At 39.9% G+C, this 20,283-nt stretch overlaps 4 protein-coding genes and 1 pseudogene across 4 annotated transcripts; 3 read left to right on the top strand and 2 right to left on the bottom strand.

Moving 5' to 3' along the window:
• The first annotated feature begins 1,235 nt into the window (after window positions 1-1,235).
• Window positions 1,236-3,589, top strand: LOC103954370 (formin-like protein 6). The gene is made up of 5 exons (XM_009366184.3): window positions 1,236-1,531; window positions 2,009-2,301; window positions 2,403-2,492; window positions 2,783-3,144; window positions 3,254-3,589. The coding sequence occupies exons 1-5, from the start codon at window positions 1,288-1,290 to the stop codon at window positions 3,516-3,518; spliced, it is 1,254 nt and encodes a 417-aa protein (XP_009364459.2). The 5' UTR covers window positions 1,236-1,287; the 3' UTR covers window positions 3,519-3,589.
• LOC103954369 (pentatricopeptide repeat-containing protein At3g26782, mitochondrial-like) lies at window positions 3,551-6,115 on the bottom strand. The gene has a single exon (XM_009366183.3). It carries the CDS (start codon window positions 6,107-6,109, stop codon window positions 3,647-3,649), a length of 2,463 nt encoding a protein of 820 aa, XP_009364458.3. The 5' UTR covers window positions 6,110-6,115; the 3' UTR covers window positions 3,551-3,646.
• A 1,396-nt stretch (window positions 6,116-7,511) lies between these two features.
• On the top strand, window positions 7,512-8,873 carry LOC103954368 (peptidyl-prolyl cis-trans isomerase CYP19-3). Its single transcript, XM_009366182.3, has 2 exons — window positions 7,512-7,607; window positions 8,139-8,873. Exon 2 carries the CDS (start codon window positions 8,158-8,160, stop codon window positions 8,683-8,685), a length of 528 nt encoding a protein of 175 aa, XP_009364457.2. The 5' UTR covers window positions 7,512-7,607; window positions 8,139-8,157; the 3' UTR covers window positions 8,686-8,873.
• A 4,298-nt stretch (window positions 8,874-13,171) lies between these two features.
• On the top strand, window positions 13,172-14,959 carry LOC103954477 (annotated as a pseudogene).
• Window positions 14,960-15,102: 143 nt separating this feature from the next.
• LOC103954367 (rubisco accumulation factor 1.1, chloroplastic-like) lies at window positions 15,103-16,770 on the bottom strand. The gene has a single exon (XM_009366181.3). It carries the CDS (start codon window positions 16,650-16,652, stop codon window positions 15,300-15,302), a length of 1,353 nt encoding a protein of 450 aa, XP_009364456.2. The 5' UTR covers window positions 16,653-16,770; the 3' UTR covers window positions 15,103-15,299.
• Between the last annotated feature and the right edge of the window lie 3,513 nt (window positions 16,771-20,283).

Below are 20,283 nucleotides of genomic sequence, written 5' to 3'. Positions count from 1 at the left end.
AAGAAAACCAAAACATTCAACATTTACTCACACAATCTTTTCAATATTGTCTCTATTTAACTCTAAGTTTGTTAATGTAAATCTTCGATATTGTCTCTTGTAAAGAAGCATGGCCATGTACATGTCTTAATTTATGACCACTCCATCATCTTTGCATGCTTGCTTTTATTTTCTTAAATTTTGAAACACACAATTTGCTCTAACGAGGGTACGTAGTATTCTCATGTTTTTTTCCATACTCTTAAACGATTAGTAGCCCTTATATCTTATTTAGAGTAATTTTTGGATGGATCGGATAGCAAACCAGATTTTCAATTCCAATCTAAAAAGATTAAATTGGAACAAATTTTGGGAATCGGATCTTGTCTCTCAATTTTATAAACATAATTCGGATATTTTACAAATTTTTATAAAAGTTTTCAAACTTTTGTGTACATGCAATTTAATATGCTTTAGTTTTGTATGTATTTGTATATATTTCTAATTAATTATAGCCCATTTTACTTCTTACATACCTTTTTAATTTTCGGTCGTCGGATCTGATGATTTGAAAAAGATCAACAAACAAAAATTATTAAGGTATGTATGAGAAGCAAAATAGGATGTGTGGATAGCACATCCCTTAATTATATAGTATATAAATATGTTTTTAAAAGTGAGACAAGTCACTTCATACTATGTTTCACCGTGCAAATATCGTATAACTATTAATTAAAGAATGGCTCTTGAATTTGAAAAAAAAATTGCGTTTCCTTAATGATTTTAGAAAATACAAATTGATAAATAACCAATCAAATCAGCTTTTATTTTTTAAAAATCAAAACTCTTCCCAGTTTTAACTATAACAACAATTATGGGTATACGTAAATCTCACTTCACCATACAAATGTCATATATAATCAAAAATTTTATTTTCTTAATCATTAATTTACAAATATACACTAAAAAATTAATCAAAGTATAAAATCATTCATTATCCATTTTTGTTGAACAATCGACGGTTTGGATATATTCACATTTTTCTTGATGTAGCTTAAAATAGTAATATCTCCAAATAAAATAACATAAAAATAAGAAAAAGACTATAGAGGGTTACTCAGATGGATAGTTAAATTGGGGTGGGTTTGAATAATCTTACGGGCCCAAGATGCATTCATATTACAATGGGCTTCGATTAAAGCCCATGATCGGAGTTTGATATCCATTAAAAACAGAGAGATCCAATCGGGTTGGAACTCCTCCCTGTTTGGACAAACTCCGAACCAGTTCGATCGAGAGGGAGAGGACATGGCTGACGACCTGTTTGAAGGCCTCCCTCCGCCGTCGGCAGACCCTCCTTCTCCTCCTTCTCCTGAAATTCAACTCCGGCAACCGCAACCGGAACCACGAAAACCACCAAAACCTCGAAAAACAGCTTCTTTTAGCTGCGACTCTTCTTCCCCTGCTCCTGCTCCTCCTCCACCTGCTGCCCCTAAACCAATTCTCAAATCCGCCCTCAAGCGGCCGAATCCCGCCGAGTCGACCCCAGAAGGTAGTTTTTTTCGGTTTTTGGATACATTGCTTTCAAACCCATTACTAATTCTTTGATTTTATTTCCAGCAGCTATAAAAAAATTGCCTTATCAGGGTTTTAGTTTTACATTAATTTTCGCTGTTGAAGAACCCTAGAAACAGAATTGAATTCATTTAACTGTCAGGGCTGCATTTGTTTTTAGTTATTGTATCCCTGAATTAATGTACAGAAGTTATGCTCTCTGTACACAATTAGGCTTTTGATATAAACTTTCGGAATGCAGCTTTTCGTAAAGGAAATGCGGTTACTTACTGTTCGAATTCTAGCTGGAAATCGGAGTGTTGACGGTTTCTTTGTGTTGGAATTCTTGCCAGAAATTAGTGTTGACGATTTAATAAAGTTTGATTCTTGTTTATTTCTTCATGTATGTAACTTGTGTGAAATACCAATGTTTTGATTTGATCAAATGAGCTAATATGTTGGAACTGGATTTTAGAAACTGTGCCGGAAAAGAAAAAGTTGAGGTTCAAAACCACGACGGATGCCTCAGAGCAACAGGTGATAGAGGCGATGCAGAAGATAGCCTCACATATAAAGACTCCTGCGAAATTTAGTAAGGCTTCAAAGCTTGCCATCCAGCTTATTCAGGCGGGAAGTGTGAAAGCTGAGACTAGTGATTACTTTTTTGCTATACTAGAAGCCGCAATGGAATCGCCTACTTCTTGTACGGATCCTTCCATGCGAGCTGATTACCATGCATTGTTTTCAGCAGCACAAGATGCCTCTGAGGTAAGACTGAAAGTCTGCATATAATGCACGATAATGTTAGTATTGGTTCATGAAATTTTTATTTGAATACTCAACTTACAAGGATTAAATTTTCGTTTTAGTGTCTCGATAAGAAGCAAAAGAATCAATTAACGACATGGACAATTAGGGCAGTGATGGCAAATGAATTATTCACCGATGACAGCTTCCTGGTGAGAACTTTTCCTATAGCAGTTTGTGATTATAGTTTCTGAATCATGTAATGAATAGCTTCTTTAGTATATGATTTGATGAGAAGCACGAAACATGCAACCAATTTGGTTACATATGCATTCTAAACTAATATTTTCATTTAATATTATCTACTAATAAATTTCAGCGTGGAACTACCGTTTGTTTTTGTGATTGTGATTTCTTCACCAACCCTGACTTACCTTTTTTCTGTCTTTCATGTTCTTCCTCTTTTTCTCGTCATGCATTTGTTATGTGAATGTTTACACAGTTTTCAAAAGCAGCTGGACGATTAAAGGAAGCCATTTCTAATCTGCCTGTTGCAACCGAGGATGATGACAGAGAGGAAGCAGCTGTGCTGGAAGATGGAACAAAGATAGCAGATGAAGATGACCAGACGAAGCGGGACGTGACTTCAGCTGCACCAGCGGAAAATAATGATGAGTTGTCTGATCCTTTTGGGCTTGATGCATTTTTAACTCCTGCCTCTACAAAGAAAGATGATAGAACAAAGGAAAAAAAAGATAACAAGATCAGGAAGGAGGAGGAAGAGACCAAGCGATTCCTCAGGTCAAAAAGGGAAGCCTTGGTTCTTTGTTTAGAGATAGCTGCTAGGCGTTATAAAACCCCATGGTAAGTTCTCGAAAACTTTAAATTCTTCGATGCGCTCTTCTCAGTATCCAACCTAGTACCATCTGGAGGGCAAGAATTTCTTATTATATATTGTACTTTTACTTTGCAGGTGCCAAACAGTCATAGACATATTAGCAAAGCACGCCTTTGATAACATAGCTAGGTTCACATTGAAACAAAGGACTGCCATTGAGAAACTTTGGGTTTCCATACGGGAACAGCATAATCGTCGAAAACAAGGGAAATCTGTTACTGGGAAACTTGATGTCAATGCTTTCGAGTGGCTGCAGCAAAAATATTCTACTGAGAAGATCAGCATTCGGCACTCTGTTAGTGGTAGCGGAGGTCGTAAAACTGAAACGTGGCTTGGATGACAATATGTTTTCGATGTGAAAATTTGTAATTGTTGATCTGAATGAATTAATCACATTTCGAATTTACGTTACATGTTACAAATAATCGTCGTTTGCTACCAGTTACATTTACAAATAATCGTCGTTTGCTACCAATAATCACCACAAGAACAAGATCCTTCTCTGAAGTGGTGAAAGCGATTCCGGTCCCTTACCATAATTACCCTCCCGTAAATTTTTGATAAAAGCTTTGTTGCTGTGTGGCAATCGTCACAGACTCGGAGGTTCTTCACAACCCGAATCGGGGTACCTGCAGCAGTAGCGATCAAACCGAATGCCATGGCCAGTTTCTCGCTGTGATAGTTAACCGCAGTTTCTTTCTCTTCCTCATCTATGTTCTGCAACACGACCGACGTGTTAGGAGTGTAACCTGCCTCGTTCAGCTTCTTGATCATCTCAGCCAGCATTTCGTAAATTTTTCCGGCTTGAGGGTGCGCTTTATCCCCCATTACGAAGTCATGGACCGAGCCATTTACTTCGATCGAGCTGAGACCGGGTTCTTTCTTGGTTCCTCTGTCTTTCATGGCTTTTCTCACCCCGGCAACATCATTCCATCTGTTTGATGCTGCATAGATGTTCGACATCAGAATGTTGTATCCACAATTTTGAGGTTCCAACTGGAGAAGCTGCCTTGAAGCAACTTCAGCCAAGTCGGGATTTTTATGAACTTTGCACGCAGCGAGCAGGGCACCCCATACAATTGTGTTAGGCTGTATGGGCATGCTTTTGATCAGTTCATGAGCCTCGTGGAGTTTCCCAGCTCGACCTAACAAATCCACCATGCATCCATAGTGCTCAACCTTCGGAGCCAATCCATAGACACGAACCATTTTCTCAAAAAATTTCTCTCCTTCTACCACCAATCCAGCGTGACTGCAAGCATGGAGAACTCCGATAAATGTGATGTCGTTAGGCTCCACAGCTTCTCTGTTCATTTGTTCAAAGAGTTCCAGAGCTTGTTTTCCACAGCCATGCATAGAAAATCCTGTCATCATGGCATTCCACATACAAATGTCTCGATTTGTGGCTTCATCAAACAACCTGAGAGCCATATCGATTTCTCCACATTTCGCATACATGTCAACTAGAGCTGTTCGTAAAATGACATCAACTTCCACCCGTTGCTGGTTTATATACGAATGAACCCACTTGCCCAGGTCAAGGGCTCCAACTTCTGCGCATAACGAAATCAGGCTAACCATTGTGACTTGATTTGGCCTTGCTCCGCTATTCTTCATCCGAGCAAAGAGCTGTGAAGCCTCATTAGTGCAATTGGCATGCACGTAAGCTGCGATCAAGGCACTCCAAATCATAACATCTTTGTTATCCACACTATCGAAAACAGCCCTTGCATATCTGGTTTCTCCGCATTTTCCATACATGTCGACCAAAGCAGTGGCCAAAGGCAAAGACATGACAAACCCATGTCTCAGAATGTAGGCGTGCAGCCACTTGCCTAATTCCATAGCGCCAACAGACCCAGACTCGATAATCAAACTCAGCATCGTAATCTCATTCGGAAAACTTCCTTCCGCCAGCATTCTGTTGAAAAGTTTTGCTCCCTCGTGTAAATCTCTGCAATGAATGTACCCCGCGATCATTGCAGTCCACGAAACAATATTTTTCTGTCCTAACCCGTCAAAGAGCCTCCTTGCATAAGTTAAATTTCCACACTTGATATACATGTCGATCAAAGCAGTAGTAACAGGAACTCCCAATTTCTCGTGCTTGCCATTCCTCACAACATGAACATGCATCGCTTTCCCCATTTCGATATCAGCAACCCCCGCAAAGAGATTAACCATGCTAATCATGGCAATCTCACTAGGCCTCACTCGAACACGATGCATTTCCCTTATAAGTTCCAATGCCTCACCAAACAATCTGTTCCTAACACAGCTCCTAATCATTGTACTCCAAGAAACAACATCTCTGTCAGTCATTTTATCAAACAGCAAGCGAGCTCGCACCACGTTCCCACTTTCGCTATACATTTGGATCAACGCATTGCGCACGAAAACATCACCATCCAACCCGCTCTTCAGCGCGAAGCCGTGCGTCTCCTTTCCCAAAACTGCGAAAGAAGATTGCCCGCAAGCTTTGAGGACTGATGGAATGGTGAAACTGTCGACTTGGGTATCCATTCTTCGCATTTGGGCATATATTTCGAGTGCAATTTCCGGGCAGTTGTTCTTAATGTATGAAGTTATCAAGAAGTTGTGCTGAGCTGCAGGGCTTAGCTGGGTTTGGAGGTGGGTGAGAGGGGTTTGCCGGGTGTGATCAAATTGGGTTTTGATCATGTGGGCATGGATTTGCTGGGTGTGGTCAAGGTTGGGGTGTCCATGGGGGGTGGAAGAAGTGGTTGGTTGGTGGGTAGATGGGTGGGTGTCTGTGTGTGGGGTGTGATTGTTTGGAGAGGTTTGGAGGAATTTGAAATTGGAGGGAGGAAGGAGGGAAGGTGAAAGGAGATGAGGTTTGATGGTGACCATTGTATGATCCATGGATGTGTAGGCTTTGGAATTGCATCTTTTTCTCAATGTATCCATCCCCATGAGAAATATCTTCAACATCTTCTCTTCCATCTTCTACCTCACAATTGGGCTTCAGCTTGGGCTGGGCTGAATATCTTCAAACATCTATTACCATACATATCTTCACCATTGTTTGGTCCATGGATGGACAGGCCACCACTGAGGCTGAAGAAGTTGTCACAAAGGACGAGACGTTGTTCTAAAAATCCTTGCTTAGGCATTAGGCGGCTGGTCACCGTATCGATTAACATTTAGGTATTTGACAATTAAAAAAATGCGCCTAGACCTACTGAGACACCCACTTAGATACCCGCCTAGCCTGTCCAGACCCGCCTAAACACCTGTCTAGAGTTGCAACTCACTTAGATAGAAAATAGATAACTTTCCTTTTACATTTTATTGTTTCCAATAAATTGTATGATTCTAAGATAACTTTCCTTTAGCATTTTATTGTTTCCAATAAATTGTACGAGAATTATTGAACACTTAAATAAACACACATTATATGTTTATTTCTCATGTTTTCATTATGTTCGAATACTTCATAATATATATATGTCATTTTATTTTCTAGTTTATGATGAATTATATATATTTTAAGTATAAATAGATATTTATTTACACGAAATACAATAGATTTATTTAAATCCGCCTAATTCACCTAAGCACTAAGCTCCAATTCGTCGTCAGACTAGCACTTAGAGTCTTTTAGAATTTAGACGAGAGAAGGGTCACCTTCTCTTACCCCAAAGGGCGGCTAAGGAAACCACAACCGAAGCAAACCAAACAGAAGGGAAGAGAAAGTCTAGAGAGAAAGCGAAACCTCTCTCTCTCTAAACTCTCCCACGAGACTCAATTCATAACTATAAGTTGAATAATGTCACTCTGTGGCCGTATGTCACTCACACTCAAATTTCTTGGACTAAAGCTTTTGTGTTGTATGAAACTATAGTCAAATCTCATTTTATCCTGAAGTCACGATGATCCATTTTTTTGCCTTGATCGATTCGCATTTTGCCCCATCATCGTAAACTTCATTAATACATTGCCAAACAAATGATTTGGATAAATAATAGATCTGCTATTTACAAACTTAACAGATTAGTGGCAAAGTGAGACACCTAACATCAATCAATATAACAAGACGAGTCATCGCAAATTGTAAATGTGAGAAGAAGAAAAATGCTCATAAAACAAGGACGACCTTGTAAAAGAGAAAATTTTCATTGTGATCGAAATACGAATGGTACATCACGTATTTTTATATAAGTGTTAGAAAATTTTAATTTTTTAATTATTAACTTTTTAACACACATATCTCATCATTTGTATAGTAACATGTAATGTACCACCCAGTGTACCGGTCACACTGAAAAATTTCTCATTGCAAAGTAAATTACCAATTTCATCCAAAACCCTACACCCCATCCCCTTGCGCCTCTATATAAACACACCTTAAACCCTGACCTCTCATCTCATCTTCTTCACTGTTCGTCTCCAATCCAAATCTCATCTTCAGGTAACGTAATCTCTCTCTCTCTCTCTCTCTCTCTCTCTCCCATCTTTTCTGTAATTCAAAGTTTCTATCTTTTCTGTTCAATCTGTGATGCCATTAGATCCCATTTCCAAAGAATTAATATTTCAATCGTGAAATAAATGAATCGAGAAAAAGCACATATCGAAGGCTTATGGGCGATAAATATGACCAGCCCATGCGCTCAAAAATTGTGCAAAATCATAAATCTTTCTTTTTTTTACTATATCCTCTCGACATTGCCCGAGGATTTCGAAGAATGATGACATTGCTAAATCCTGCTGTTGATATCAAATTTATTTGTGTTCTTTGATGGGGTTTGTTAATCTTATTTGTTTCTTGATTTGTTTATTGGGTTTTTGTTATTCAAAGTGTGAGAATTTTGAAAGTTGTTGCCCGATTTTGTTGTTAGATCACGAAAAATATGTCCAAAGTATCGTCTTTGTGAATTAATTGATGTGTTAATTGATTTGATCTATATGTTTGGTCTGATGTGGTTGTGATTGGTTTTGACAGATTGGAAGTTGTACAGAAAATGTCGAACCCGAAAGTTTTCTTTGACATATTGATCGGAAGGATGAAGGCGGGTCGAGTTGTAATGGAGTTATTTGCTGATAAAACCCCGAAAACTGCTGAAAATTTCCGTGCTCTTTGCACCGGAGATAAGGGGATTGGATTATCAGGGAAGCCACTGCACTTTAAGGGATCCACATTTCATCGCATTATCCCGAACTTCATGTGCCAGGGCGGAGATTTCACAAGAGGCAACGGAACTGGGGGAGAGTCGATTTATGGGGCGAAATTCGCAGATGAGAACTTCAACTTGAAGCATACTGGCGCTGGAATTTTGTCCATGGCGAATTCTGGACCTAATACGAACGGTTCACAGTTCTTCATTTGCACCGCGAGCACACCTTGGCTTGACGGAAAGCACGTTGTGTTTGGAAAAGTTGTCGATGGATACAGTGTTGTTGAGAAGATGGAAAAGGTGGGTTCAGAGCGTGGGACTACTTCTGAACCTGTTGTGATCGAAGATTGCGGTCAGATAAAAGATGAGTGTTGATGTTTGAATAGTTGGGGAAGTTTCAAGTAACGTCATAGCTTAGGGTTGCTTTTAGGACTAGTTAGTTTCAAGTTTCAAGCAAAAATTGTGTTTTCTTTGAGAAAAGTGATGTAATGCAAATAATACCTTGAATGGATGTATATTTTCTTAAATGCTTCGAATGTGTATAATCGGGGCGGTTATTTATCTTTGTACCGTGTGTGGTGACTTGGAGCATCTTTAACGACTTAAAAACAGAGTATGATTGCAGATGATCTAAGACTATAATGTGATTACGAAGAAATAGTGAAATTTTGGGTTCTTTCATTGTAATGAGGTCGGATTAACTAACGGAACCATGTCAAAGTCCATTCCAAATTGTGCTAAACAGGACTTGAGGAGGCATTTTGTAAGAATGAAACCAAACCATAAAACCAATTTGCAATATGCAAAGTAGTTCAACCTCTTATAACCATTGCAAGTTTCCTCCCTTAACTGATGTGATACTCTTTTACCTTCACATTCCCTCTTATGCGTGGTGAATTTTCAAGCCAAACATGTGGACAACACGAATCGGGTGACGTGGAGCACGTGCGGCCGTTAGGCTTCATACGTGGGCCAACCTAACTCTCTGATACCAGAAGAAGTTGAGGTTCCACCATAAAAGCAATTGGCAATATGAGGAGTAGCCCAACCTGTTATAAGCTCAACCAATTGGTAATACGGGGAATAGCTCAACCTCTTATAAACTCTTGCAAGGTTTATCTTTTGACGATGTAAGACTTTTTTACCTTCACATCCTCACAGTGAGAATACGAGGAAGTCCCACATCGGTGAATGCATGGACTTATAAGGAGTTGGGCTACTCTCCAAACTTCCCTTCATGGTACCATAGTAGGTTTATCCCATATGTGAAGCTCAACGACCATGTGTTCCACATTACCCAATTTGTGCACATGAGGGGGCGTGTGAGAATATAAGAACAAAATTCCACATCTATGAAGGACCAAATCATGCAAGAGCTTATAAAGAGTTGAGTTACTTCCAATATCGCTAATTGGTTTTGTAGTAGAACCCTACTTCGTTCACAGGCCATCGAAGACCGTAACAAGAACCAGACACGGTCTGCCGAGCCCGAGGGTGGTGAGAAACGTGAAGGCGTATAGGTAGTTCACATGGTTTATGCACATTTTGTACATACTCAAAACTTTTAGAAAGGAAAAAAAAGAAGCTCCAAGATCTGCCGATAGCCTTTATACAAGCAAATGTGTATTTTAGCTACATTTAGGTGATGGGTTTTGTCAATTGCTTCCAGATTTGAAGGTTGTCATGTTTTCACAACATTGAATATAAAAAGGGGGGAGGTTGAAGTTGAATACCCAAGATATCACACACTCCATTACTTGAAAGTACAATGGCAACTGCTGGTGAGTTTTGTGAGCTACATTATTATAGTTCAGAGAAACGATTTCCACACATCTCTGTTCTCTCTCCGCACGCCTTGTTTATCTAGTAGGGGAAAGAAACAGGGGCGTGCAAAAGGAGAAAAAGGGTGCATAAATCACTTTTGCTTTTGTAATTGTTACTAATAATATTTCAGAAGTGAATCTGATTACATTGCTTCCATGGTGATCATGATCAGATGGTCGAAAGTTTACCACTATCCTTAGCATTGATGGAGGAGGAGTGAGAGGCACCATTCCGGCGACCACGATTACCTCTATAGCCTTTGCCACGACCACGTAAGGTACCAGGGCGACCGCCACGAGTAGCAGTGGGAGCAGTGGGTCTAGCATCAACAGAGACGACAGCTTGCATCCTTTGTTTCCGCTCAGCAGTGAGCAGAAGGGCCTCTGACGCACTGTGAGATATGGTTCCATCACGATCCTGAGCAGAAGCCACAGTGCTTTCACATGCAGGGCCAACATTTTTAAGAACAATGGCAGCAATGTCTGAGTCAGAAACAGGAGCACCAGATAGGGAAAGGGCGTCAGCAAGGCAACTGACACGATTGAGAAACTCAGCAATGGAGGAGTGGCCACGGTGGGTGTTCATCAGCTCACCGCGAAGTTGAAGAAGACGGCCAGTGGGCTGCAAATCATAGGTTTCGCGCAGACAGGTCCATGCAGAATGAGAACTGGTTTTCCCGATTAGGGAAGCCAACACAGTGGGATGAACAGAACTCTTGATCCAGGACATAACCATTGCATCTTGTTGAATCCATGCTTCAAACTCCGGATTCACAGTATCAGTAAAAATGCCCTCATCATCTTTGAGAAAGGCAGGAGGACATTTGCTAGTGCCATCAACAAAGGAGACGAGATTCCTGCTACGAAGCAAGGTAAGCATCTGGGCTTGCCAGAGAGGGTAATTGGTAGGGTCAAGGTTAATAGTAAGAAAGTTGGAAACGTTGGAAGGGCTGGAAGAGTTAGACGCCATTTGAAAGAAAAAGGAAATGCTTAGGATGAATGCTTTGAATAAACTCAGCTCAATGAATTATGAGTGAGGCTTCCCGTCGATTATATAGGATTACAATTTGCTAGAGGGGTTTTTCTTTTTCTTATAAAACTTGCTGGAGGGTTATATGCTTTTTTTGTGACAAACCTTGCCGGAGGGTTTTTTTCTTTAATTTTTGCTAATTAACCTCGTTGGAGGATTTTTTTTTTTTTTTTAGTACATCGATATTTTTACAATACGAGGAGGGGGAGTTCGGCTAACTTACACAGTGGGCAACCTAATTTGGTAAGACCTCTCACTTCTAAGTGAAGAGGAATACCACCAGACCGTAGTGCTGAGTGGTTGCTGGAGAGTTTTAATAAAGAATAAAATTAGCTTTGCGAAACTTAATTGCGACTACATAGGTTTACAACGAAGCAACATGCGATTATTTCATTAGTGAGAGGTTGCAGCATGCACGTAGTTTCAAGCAAAAATTGTGTTTTGTTTGAAGAAAAGTGATGTAATGCAAATAATACTTTGAATGGATGTATATTTTCTTAAATGCTTCGAATGTGTATAGTTGCGGTTATTTATTTTCTTATTGTGTGTGGTGACTCGGAACATCTTTAACGACTTAAAAACAGAAAGTATGATTGGAGATGATCTAACACTATAATGTGATCACGAAGAAATAGTGAAATTTTGGGTTTTTTCATTGTAATGAGGTCGGATTCACTAACGGAACTATGTCAAAGTCCATTCCAAATTGTGCTAAACAGGCCTTGAGGAGGCATTTTGTAAGAATGAAACCAAACCATAAAACCAGTTTGCAATATGTGAAGTAGCTCAACCTCTTATAACCATTGCAAGTTTTCTCCTTTAACTGATGTAAGACTCTTTTACCTTCACATTCCCTCTCATGTGTGATGAATTTTCAAGCCAAACATGTGGACAACACGAATCTGGTGATGTGGAGCACGTGTGGCCGTTAGGCTTCATACATGGGCCAACCTAGCTCTCTGATAGTAAAAGAAGTTGAGGTTTCACCATAAAAGCAATTGGCAAATGAGGAGTAGCCCAATTTGTTATAAGCTCAACCAATTGGCAATATGTGGAGTAGTTCAACCACTTATAAACTCTTGCAAGGTTTATCTTTTGACGATGTGAGACTCTTTTTCCTTCACATCCTCACAATGAGAATATGAGGAAGTCCCGCATCGGTGAATGCATGGGCTTATAATGAATTAGGCTACTCCCCAAACTTCCTTTACGGTACCATAGTAGGTTTATCCCATATGTGAAGCTCAACAACCATGTGTTCCACATTACCCAATTTGTGCACATAAGGGGGCGTGTGAGAATAGGAGAACAAAATTCCACATCTGTGAAGAACCAAACCATGCAAGGGCTTATAAAGAGTTGAGTTACTTTTCAATATCGCTAATTGGTTTTGTAGTAGAACCCTACTTCGTTCAAAGGCCGTCGAAGACCGTAACAAGAACCAGAGACGGTCTGCCGAGCCCGAGGGTGGTGAGAAACGTGAAGGGGTATAGGTAGTTCACATGGTTTATGCACATTGTGTACATACTCAAAACTTTTAGAAAGGAAAAAGAAGAAGTTCCAAGATCTGCCGATAGACTTTACAAAGCAAATGTGTATTTTAGCTACATTTAGGTGATGGGTTTTGTCAATTGCTTCCAGATTTGAAGGTTGTCATGTTTTCACAACATTGCATATAAAAAGGGGGGAGGTTGAAGTTGAATACCCAAAGATATCACACACTCCCATTACTTGAAAGTACAACGGGAGCTGCTGGTGAGATTTGTTAGCTACATTATTATAGTTCAGAGAAGCAATTTCCGCACGTGTCTGTTCTCTCTTTGCACACCTTGTTTATATAGGAACAGAAAATAACAAGGGCGTGCAAAGGGGGCTAATTGTTGCTAATTATATTTCAGAAGTGAATCTGATTACATTGCTTCCATGGTGATCATGATCAGATGGTCCAAAGTTTACCACTATCCTTAGCATTGATGGAGGAGGAGTGAGAGGCATCATTCCGGCAACCATGCTCGCCTTTCTCGAGTCCGAACTCCAGGTTAGCGTGTCTGCGTGCGCCATACTTTTTTTCGTTTCTTCGGAACCTTGAATTTGTTCATCATTCTTACCCAATTGATTGGTTTACAAAATGTTTCCTCCTAAACGAATAGAAACTGGATGGAAAAGATGCAAGGATTGCACACTACTTTGACTACATTGCTGGAACCAGCACAGGAGGCCTTGTTACCGCTATGATTACCACACCAAATGATAAAAAGCAACCTCTGTTTGAAGCACATGAACTCAAGAAGTTTTATTTTGAAGAGAATCCATACATATTCCCTCAAGAACCGACCAAAACCGCTCGAATGTATGTTCCATAAGGCGAGACTATTTTGAAGTGCTGATAACAATCTCACTGTATATATCTTATGAATTGAACTGTTGCATTGGTCCTTCCAGCATACCTGAGTGGCTTGAAACATGGGCTGGATGGGTCGGACAGAAGGTAGAAAAGGTGGCGGAAGTCCTGTCATGGGTCGAGAAAGAAACATTACGCCCCAAATACGAAGGTTCTGTCCTGCGCGACAGAATCAGGAAGATAGTTGGGAAAACACGGCTTCACGAGACTATAACCAACGTCATCATCCCCTCTTATGATATCAAGTTTCTCCAACCAGTCGTCTTCAATGTGATGAATCAGAGGATGTTCTGCTAGCAGATGTCTGCATTGGCACATCCGCAGCACCGTATTATCTCCCGTCCTACCATTTCACGCACACACCATCAAGAGGACTCCCGAGAGAATTTAACCTCATCGATGGTGGCGTTGTAGCCAACAATCCAGTATATATACACTCTTAGACGTTCATTAATTGAAGATTTTGATCAAACTGATTCGTGTAAAAATTGTTGCGGACTTTGCTTGCAATCATTGAGAGTGCTAAGGGGATGTCACCAAGTAAAAATGTGGCACATTGCTTGAAGAACATTGATAGTAGCAAGCTTCTTGTTCTGTCCCTGGGTACTGGATCCTTGAAGAGGGATGAGAAGCTTGAGGTTAAAGAAGATGAACCGTGGGGAATCTTTCAATGGTTCGTAGGCCCAAAAGATACCACCCCTTTACTTGATGTTTTGACAACTGCAACAGAAGACATGGTCGACATATACATGTCTGCCTTCTTCAACATTTCCGGCTACATTGATAACTATCTCCGGATCCAGGTACATAGTAAATCACCAAAGAATGAAGAAAGATACCTTACTTCCGGCTGATTATTTAATGCCATGGATGCAGGATGATAGCTTGAAATACACTGAAGCTGTTCTGGATGACTCCCGCAAAGAAAATCTCGAACACCTTGAGAAGATTGGGAATCAACTCCTCGAAAAACCTTTTTCAGCACTGAACCTGGAGACCGGCTTGTTGGAACCAATTAACAACACATTCAAATACAAAGACGCACTTGCACGGTAAGAAATAAGAACAATATAAGCTGATCATATGATCAAGTCACTTTTTTTCATCATATCTGTTTTGTGATTTACAATTTTCATCTGTTTCTTCAGTAACTTGTTGCATTTGTACAGGTATGCCAAGAAACTGTCAGATGAAAAAAGGGGACGTCAAACCAGTTCCTCCCGTTGATAAAATTTCATCTTTCTTGTGCCTAGTATCTAGCTTCTACTATCTACCTATGTGCTTGCTGAACAAGTTTGGTTTCCAAGTTTCTAGTGCCCTTGCAAGCCTGCTCGATCGTAGACTGTGTGTAGTGCAGGTTTTCGTTTCAAACTTTTAGTGGGTTGTACTTCCATGAAGTATATACAAATAAAATGAGGCTCATCTCAACTCATGGCTGTTTGTTCCCAAGAGATTACTGTTCTGTTTTGTTATGTTATTGAAACTGAATGAGCTCATTACGATACACAGAATGAACAAACATTACAAAAGATAACATATCTAGTGAAGTCGATAATCGTTTAATATTCAGAACATAAGATAAACATACAAAAAACAGTTCAAAACCTCCTACGAGAGTAATTCTGAAAACAATGACGACTAATCTGGTTAAACAACCTTACCGAAAATCCTTATATGAGTTGTATAAATCTCCATTGTAACAAGAGTGATATACAAGGACCATACTCTTACACTTCTACTCCCAATCCTCTTCGCTCAATTGATCGTCTGTCTCGTCTTTTGGTGGCCTCACTATAAGCACCACAGTCCCTAAACTCTCCTCCACACCAGTTTCCTTCAATGCCGATCCCCTTACAACCCTAAACCCCAAACCCTCACCATCCACCGCTGCCAAATAAAAGCCGTCATCAGCTTCCACCTCCCTCCTGCTCCTATCAGCCACCACCAGAATAGGCTCTTCCTTATACCACCTATTCACCTTCCAAGGCAAAACCCTCGCGTCACTAAACGACACCACAACTCCGCCCTTTTCTAAACTCACCACCGGCTCCCAACCCGGCAACACCACCCAACTCTTCCACCCCTTCTCTGCCACCATAACCCCAAGCTCCCCCTCACTCCTACACTCCCACGGGGCCTCCATAACATCCTTATTCTTCTCCTCCGCTCTACAAACCGGAAAGATCACAACTTTAGTCGACTCTGCTACCTCCCCAAACTTCAACCTCACAACCGGCACCCGAACCCCCACTGCAACATCGTCCTCCCCCTCCTTCTCCTCACTCTCTCCCTCCAACTCTTTCAAAATTACCTTTTTAGCCTTATCAGTCTGTGCAACCTTCAATGCCTGCTCTAAAGCAGCAGTTCTAGGTTCAGATGGATTCTTGTGCTCCCTCGCCTGCCTAAAATACATAAACCCTAAACAATCACCAGCGCTGGAATAGTCAAAGCTCTCCCAACCCTTTTCGGTCCGCCGACGAGGGAAGTCCTTTATCGAACGGGCCAAATCCTGAGTTCCTTTGGCATCAAGCTTGTTCTCAATTATGAAACGGGCAGCAGCAGCTCGCTGCTGGACACTCAGGAGCCGAATTTCGTACAGCAATTCGGAACCCCCCAAGTCGAAATCCGAAACGATTTCTGGGTCGGTGTTGGATTGGATTAAAGAGTCCCTCACCTTCGCCGCCACCACCAGACGGTTCTGCTCGACGTTGGAAATGCCGGTGATTTCTTCGATGGTGGGGGGAGTGAAGCCTTCTTGGGTTAGGGAGGGGATTAGGGGGGCGTATTCGAACCAGAGGCCGAGGCGGTTGGCGAGGATCTCGAGGCGGCCATTGGCGTCGAGGGAGCGGAATTTGGAGGGGATTGGAGATGGGGGCGGCCGGAATGGCTGGTAGAGTTGTTGTTGCCGCTGTTTGGAGCTGGAGGAAGGAGTGAGAGTGGCGGAGATGGGTTTTGGGGAAAGGGGTTTGGGGTGGTGTAGGGGTGGTGGGTGGGGGTTGAGGAAGGTGGTGGAGGATAAGAAGGTGGTGGTGGTGGTGGAGTTGAAAGATGAGAAGGGTTTGAGAGAGTTTGCTGTTACCGAAAGCATGGTGGTGGTGGGTTTTTGGAAATTTGCAAACTTTGGAGGGAGGGAGGAGGTTTGTCCCTTATCTCATCATTGATGATGATGATGATGATGATGCTGCTTCCGGATGTGAGAGAGAGAGAGAGAGAGAGGAGAGAGAGAGAGAGTTTTCACTTGCAGACTTTAGTTATTCAATTGAAGTTTTATTGGGCTGGGCCAACTGGTTGTGTTTGCCAAGGACCATCATCATTGGCCCAAATTAACCCATGCCACTTCAGGGTCAGGGACAATCTAAACCAAAAATGATCAACCATGAATACCGTCCAGCCTACTGAACAAATCGGCCCAATTCAACAACACCTTGCCCTTGCCTTTTTTTTGTTTTTTAATCAGGGTAGTATTATTGGCACTTTACAAATTTCATTTTATACCCTAAAATTTTTATAATTAGAAATAAAAATATACTTGTGAGGAGTGCAGAATAAATTTTTTAAAGTACTAATAATAGTTCCCTTTAATTATTCAATATAATTCACTAACTCTTGCAGACTCACAAACCACCGGGATGTCCGACTAAGACCCACAATGCGGGATTACGAAGGGGATGTTGCGTTTTTGTTTTTGTAGTCCTTGGCATAGCCGCATGTATCTTCTTTGTTTACTTTCGTTTATTATCAATAAATTTGGTGGAAGATCTGTACGGGTGGGTTGCCCCTCATTGTTGTGTTCTATTAGGTCATGGATTACAGGAAAAAAAATAGTTGTATGAGACAGCGCGGTTAGATGGGCAGATTTTTTGGTCGTAATGGTCCTCACCCTTCGTAGAAGCATAAATGTCTCGCACGCAGATATTGACAAATAACTAGTATAGCCTAATTTTTCTCCATTTGACCCAAAAAAAAAAATGCTTTTCAACAGCCACGAAATCACATACGTCAGGACTTTGAATCTTTTCACCAAAATTCATAGCAGAGAGTTGAACTTCGGAAGACTTTTCAAATACGTTTCAATCGAAGTTTGATTGACCAACCTTCTTTTCAGTCACACACACAATGATAATTAGTTCAAAGTAATTAGGGAGTGATTATAGCCTGACCAGCTTTTGAAACACACAACACAACTGCACCAATCTTAGTTGCTAATCTTGTATTAATTTATTATTAAGCAGGGGTACATTTATATCTTAGTTATAATTCAGTCAGATAAGATTCATATCCAAAGCACTTGAGAGATTTGAGGATAAAATTTGAGAAATTAAGATAAACATTTTTTCACTAATACTACTGAAACTGTATGTATCACTTGAAATTTGACTGTACCTATTATAGAACTTGATTATTTTTATTTTTTTAAAGAATCAAATGATGACTTTATCATGTTAGTCTACCCTATCGGGGGTCGAAAAGCCTCACAGAAGCATTTCATTATTTTTCTGAATACTATCGTGTAATTCACCAGCGTCAGAAATTAAATTTAAAACGCACCGTATGAAACACATGCTTATTCTTCCTCAACAACAAGGTTATCCCGTAATTCTTTCTTTATTTTCCTTTTGGATGTTTGTTTTATTTTATAAGATTAAGGATCACCCGAATCTTCTTTCATTGAAAGTGACGATGGGCTGGTTTCATACAATGCACCACATGGCCTATGTCTTCGTGATATTTTAAGCTGTAGTATTGCCAATTTAACAGACAACCATGATTTACAACTAGATATTTAAATATTGTTTTATTGTTTTTCAATGGGAATCATGTCTGGTTTGATGTAGATATTTATATATTTGTGTGTATTTATTTTAGTTGAACATATTTGTGTGTAATACACACACACACGTAGTCATGGTTATATTGAAAAGATTTGAATTCTGAACTTACTCTACTGTTATTCATCATCCTTTCCAGTTCTTTAACTACGAAACTAATCCGTGGCAGCGTTTGTTTTTAAAGAAGGAGACTTGTTTGAGTGGGATTGTATTGATCCTCTTTTTCTATTTAATACTTCAGCTGAGGATGTAAACCTTTCGATTCAAATTTAATACCATTTATCTCTTTGACCAAAAAAAAAAAAAAAAAAACTACGAAGCTAACCCCTAGCGACGTATACGACCATACAATTAATGTCTTGTTCTCTACGTGTTATGAAATTAAACATACAAATAAGTGTGGCTGTTCCTAAGTAAAGATATTCTATCTTTGAAATGGTGTATGAAAATGCAACCACATGCACGAGGGCTAATCAAGAGGCAAATTATGGATAATGCTTGGTCAAAAAGGCTGTGTTAAGAACAAGAGGGACAAGCATTACAACACTCAAATATTAATTAGAATTTATAATCTCTTTATGATCTCTTAATTTTAATGAAAGATAACCAGAAAAAGTAACACCATTGAAATCTTATAGGTGAAACAAGAGAAATGCACGCATATAACGACATTGGCCTTAAATCTGTGATCAAACGTTTTTACAGATTGCTTGGTGAACCATGCAAACTATAGCATCCTCTTTAATATCTTCCTAATCTTTTATTTTATTTATACAAAAATGCAAAAGCATAATTTGGTTTTTGCAAAGATAAAAGTAGCAAGCAAACAATCCGGTTTGTATCTTAAATGGTAATTATGTGCTGTTAAACGTGCATCCGAATCTCTCTATTCAATTCTTCATCTCCTAATACTTGTATATACAACATGTACTCTCTTTTTTAACAATTTCTGTACGCATATATCACAAAAGAAAAACATATACAACTTGTGTATAACAATTAAGATGACATGATAACGTTGTGGGCCATGGATGGATGTGATGTTTAACTAGATATAGCTTATTCCCACGAGGGAAATGAACCTAGATTGGCCTCATGAAATAATAGATGGCCTTTTAACGGGTCGTCCTCTGAAAACCCATATATCTGCCCTTCCAGATTATGCGTGTGAGGTCTCTGGACCACAAAAATACAGAACTTGTCACCAAAAATAAATAAAATATGGCAGTTTCCGAGCCCAATAATTTAAACGCCACAAAACTTGAAGGCAGCGGTATACCTAGTTGAATGATTTATACAGGTTCATGCACCTTCTAAATCCCAATAGAGCTCCAACGGCCATAGGCAATTTTGTTTTCCTGTGGCTGCATATGTGCTTTATCTTTTCATTTTCCATTTTTTCTCTTCTTTTTTTTCTGGTCCATCTTATTTTTCTGTTTTAAAGGAAAGAAAACTCAACTGTGATCGAGTTACATCAAATATTAATTGCATTAATGCTTTGAAAGTTTCTCCCATGTTGAATTGATAGTGACAAATGAGTATGTATAGTAGTGGTTCTTGGTTTCTTGTCGAAAATTAGGTGGTCCATACATGAGGAAGAACAAAAGCCCTGGATGATCCCCATTTCCAACTCAACAACCAGCTCATTCATTCTAGCGTCTTCCCCGAGCCAACCCAATCAACGATTTACTTTCGTATGGCTGTCGGTATATTTGCTCTCTTAATATTCTCATTTAGAGGAAATGTGACAACTAATTGCACAATAGCCACAAACTATATTAGTTTAGATTCAAAAGTTGAAAATATTTGATAACTTAACAAAGCAAAACTAACTTAAAATTCATGAACCATTAGAAAACAATTTTTTTTTTTTTTTGGCTTTGTTAAGTT

Source organism: the organism of the source record quoted next, unplaced genomic scaffold (genome assembly GCF_019419815.1).
Source record: "Pyrus x bretschneideri cultivar Hongxiangsu unplaced genomic scaffold, Pyrus_bretschneideri_v1 Contig48, whole genome shotgun sequence".
In the NCBI taxonomy this organism is placed as follows: domain Eukaryota; kingdom Viridiplantae; phylum Streptophyta; class Magnoliopsida; order Rosales; family Rosaceae; genus Pyrus; species Pyrus x bretschneideri.
Note: the sequence above shows the minus strand (reverse complement) of the source record. Positions and strands in the feature narration are given on the sequence as shown.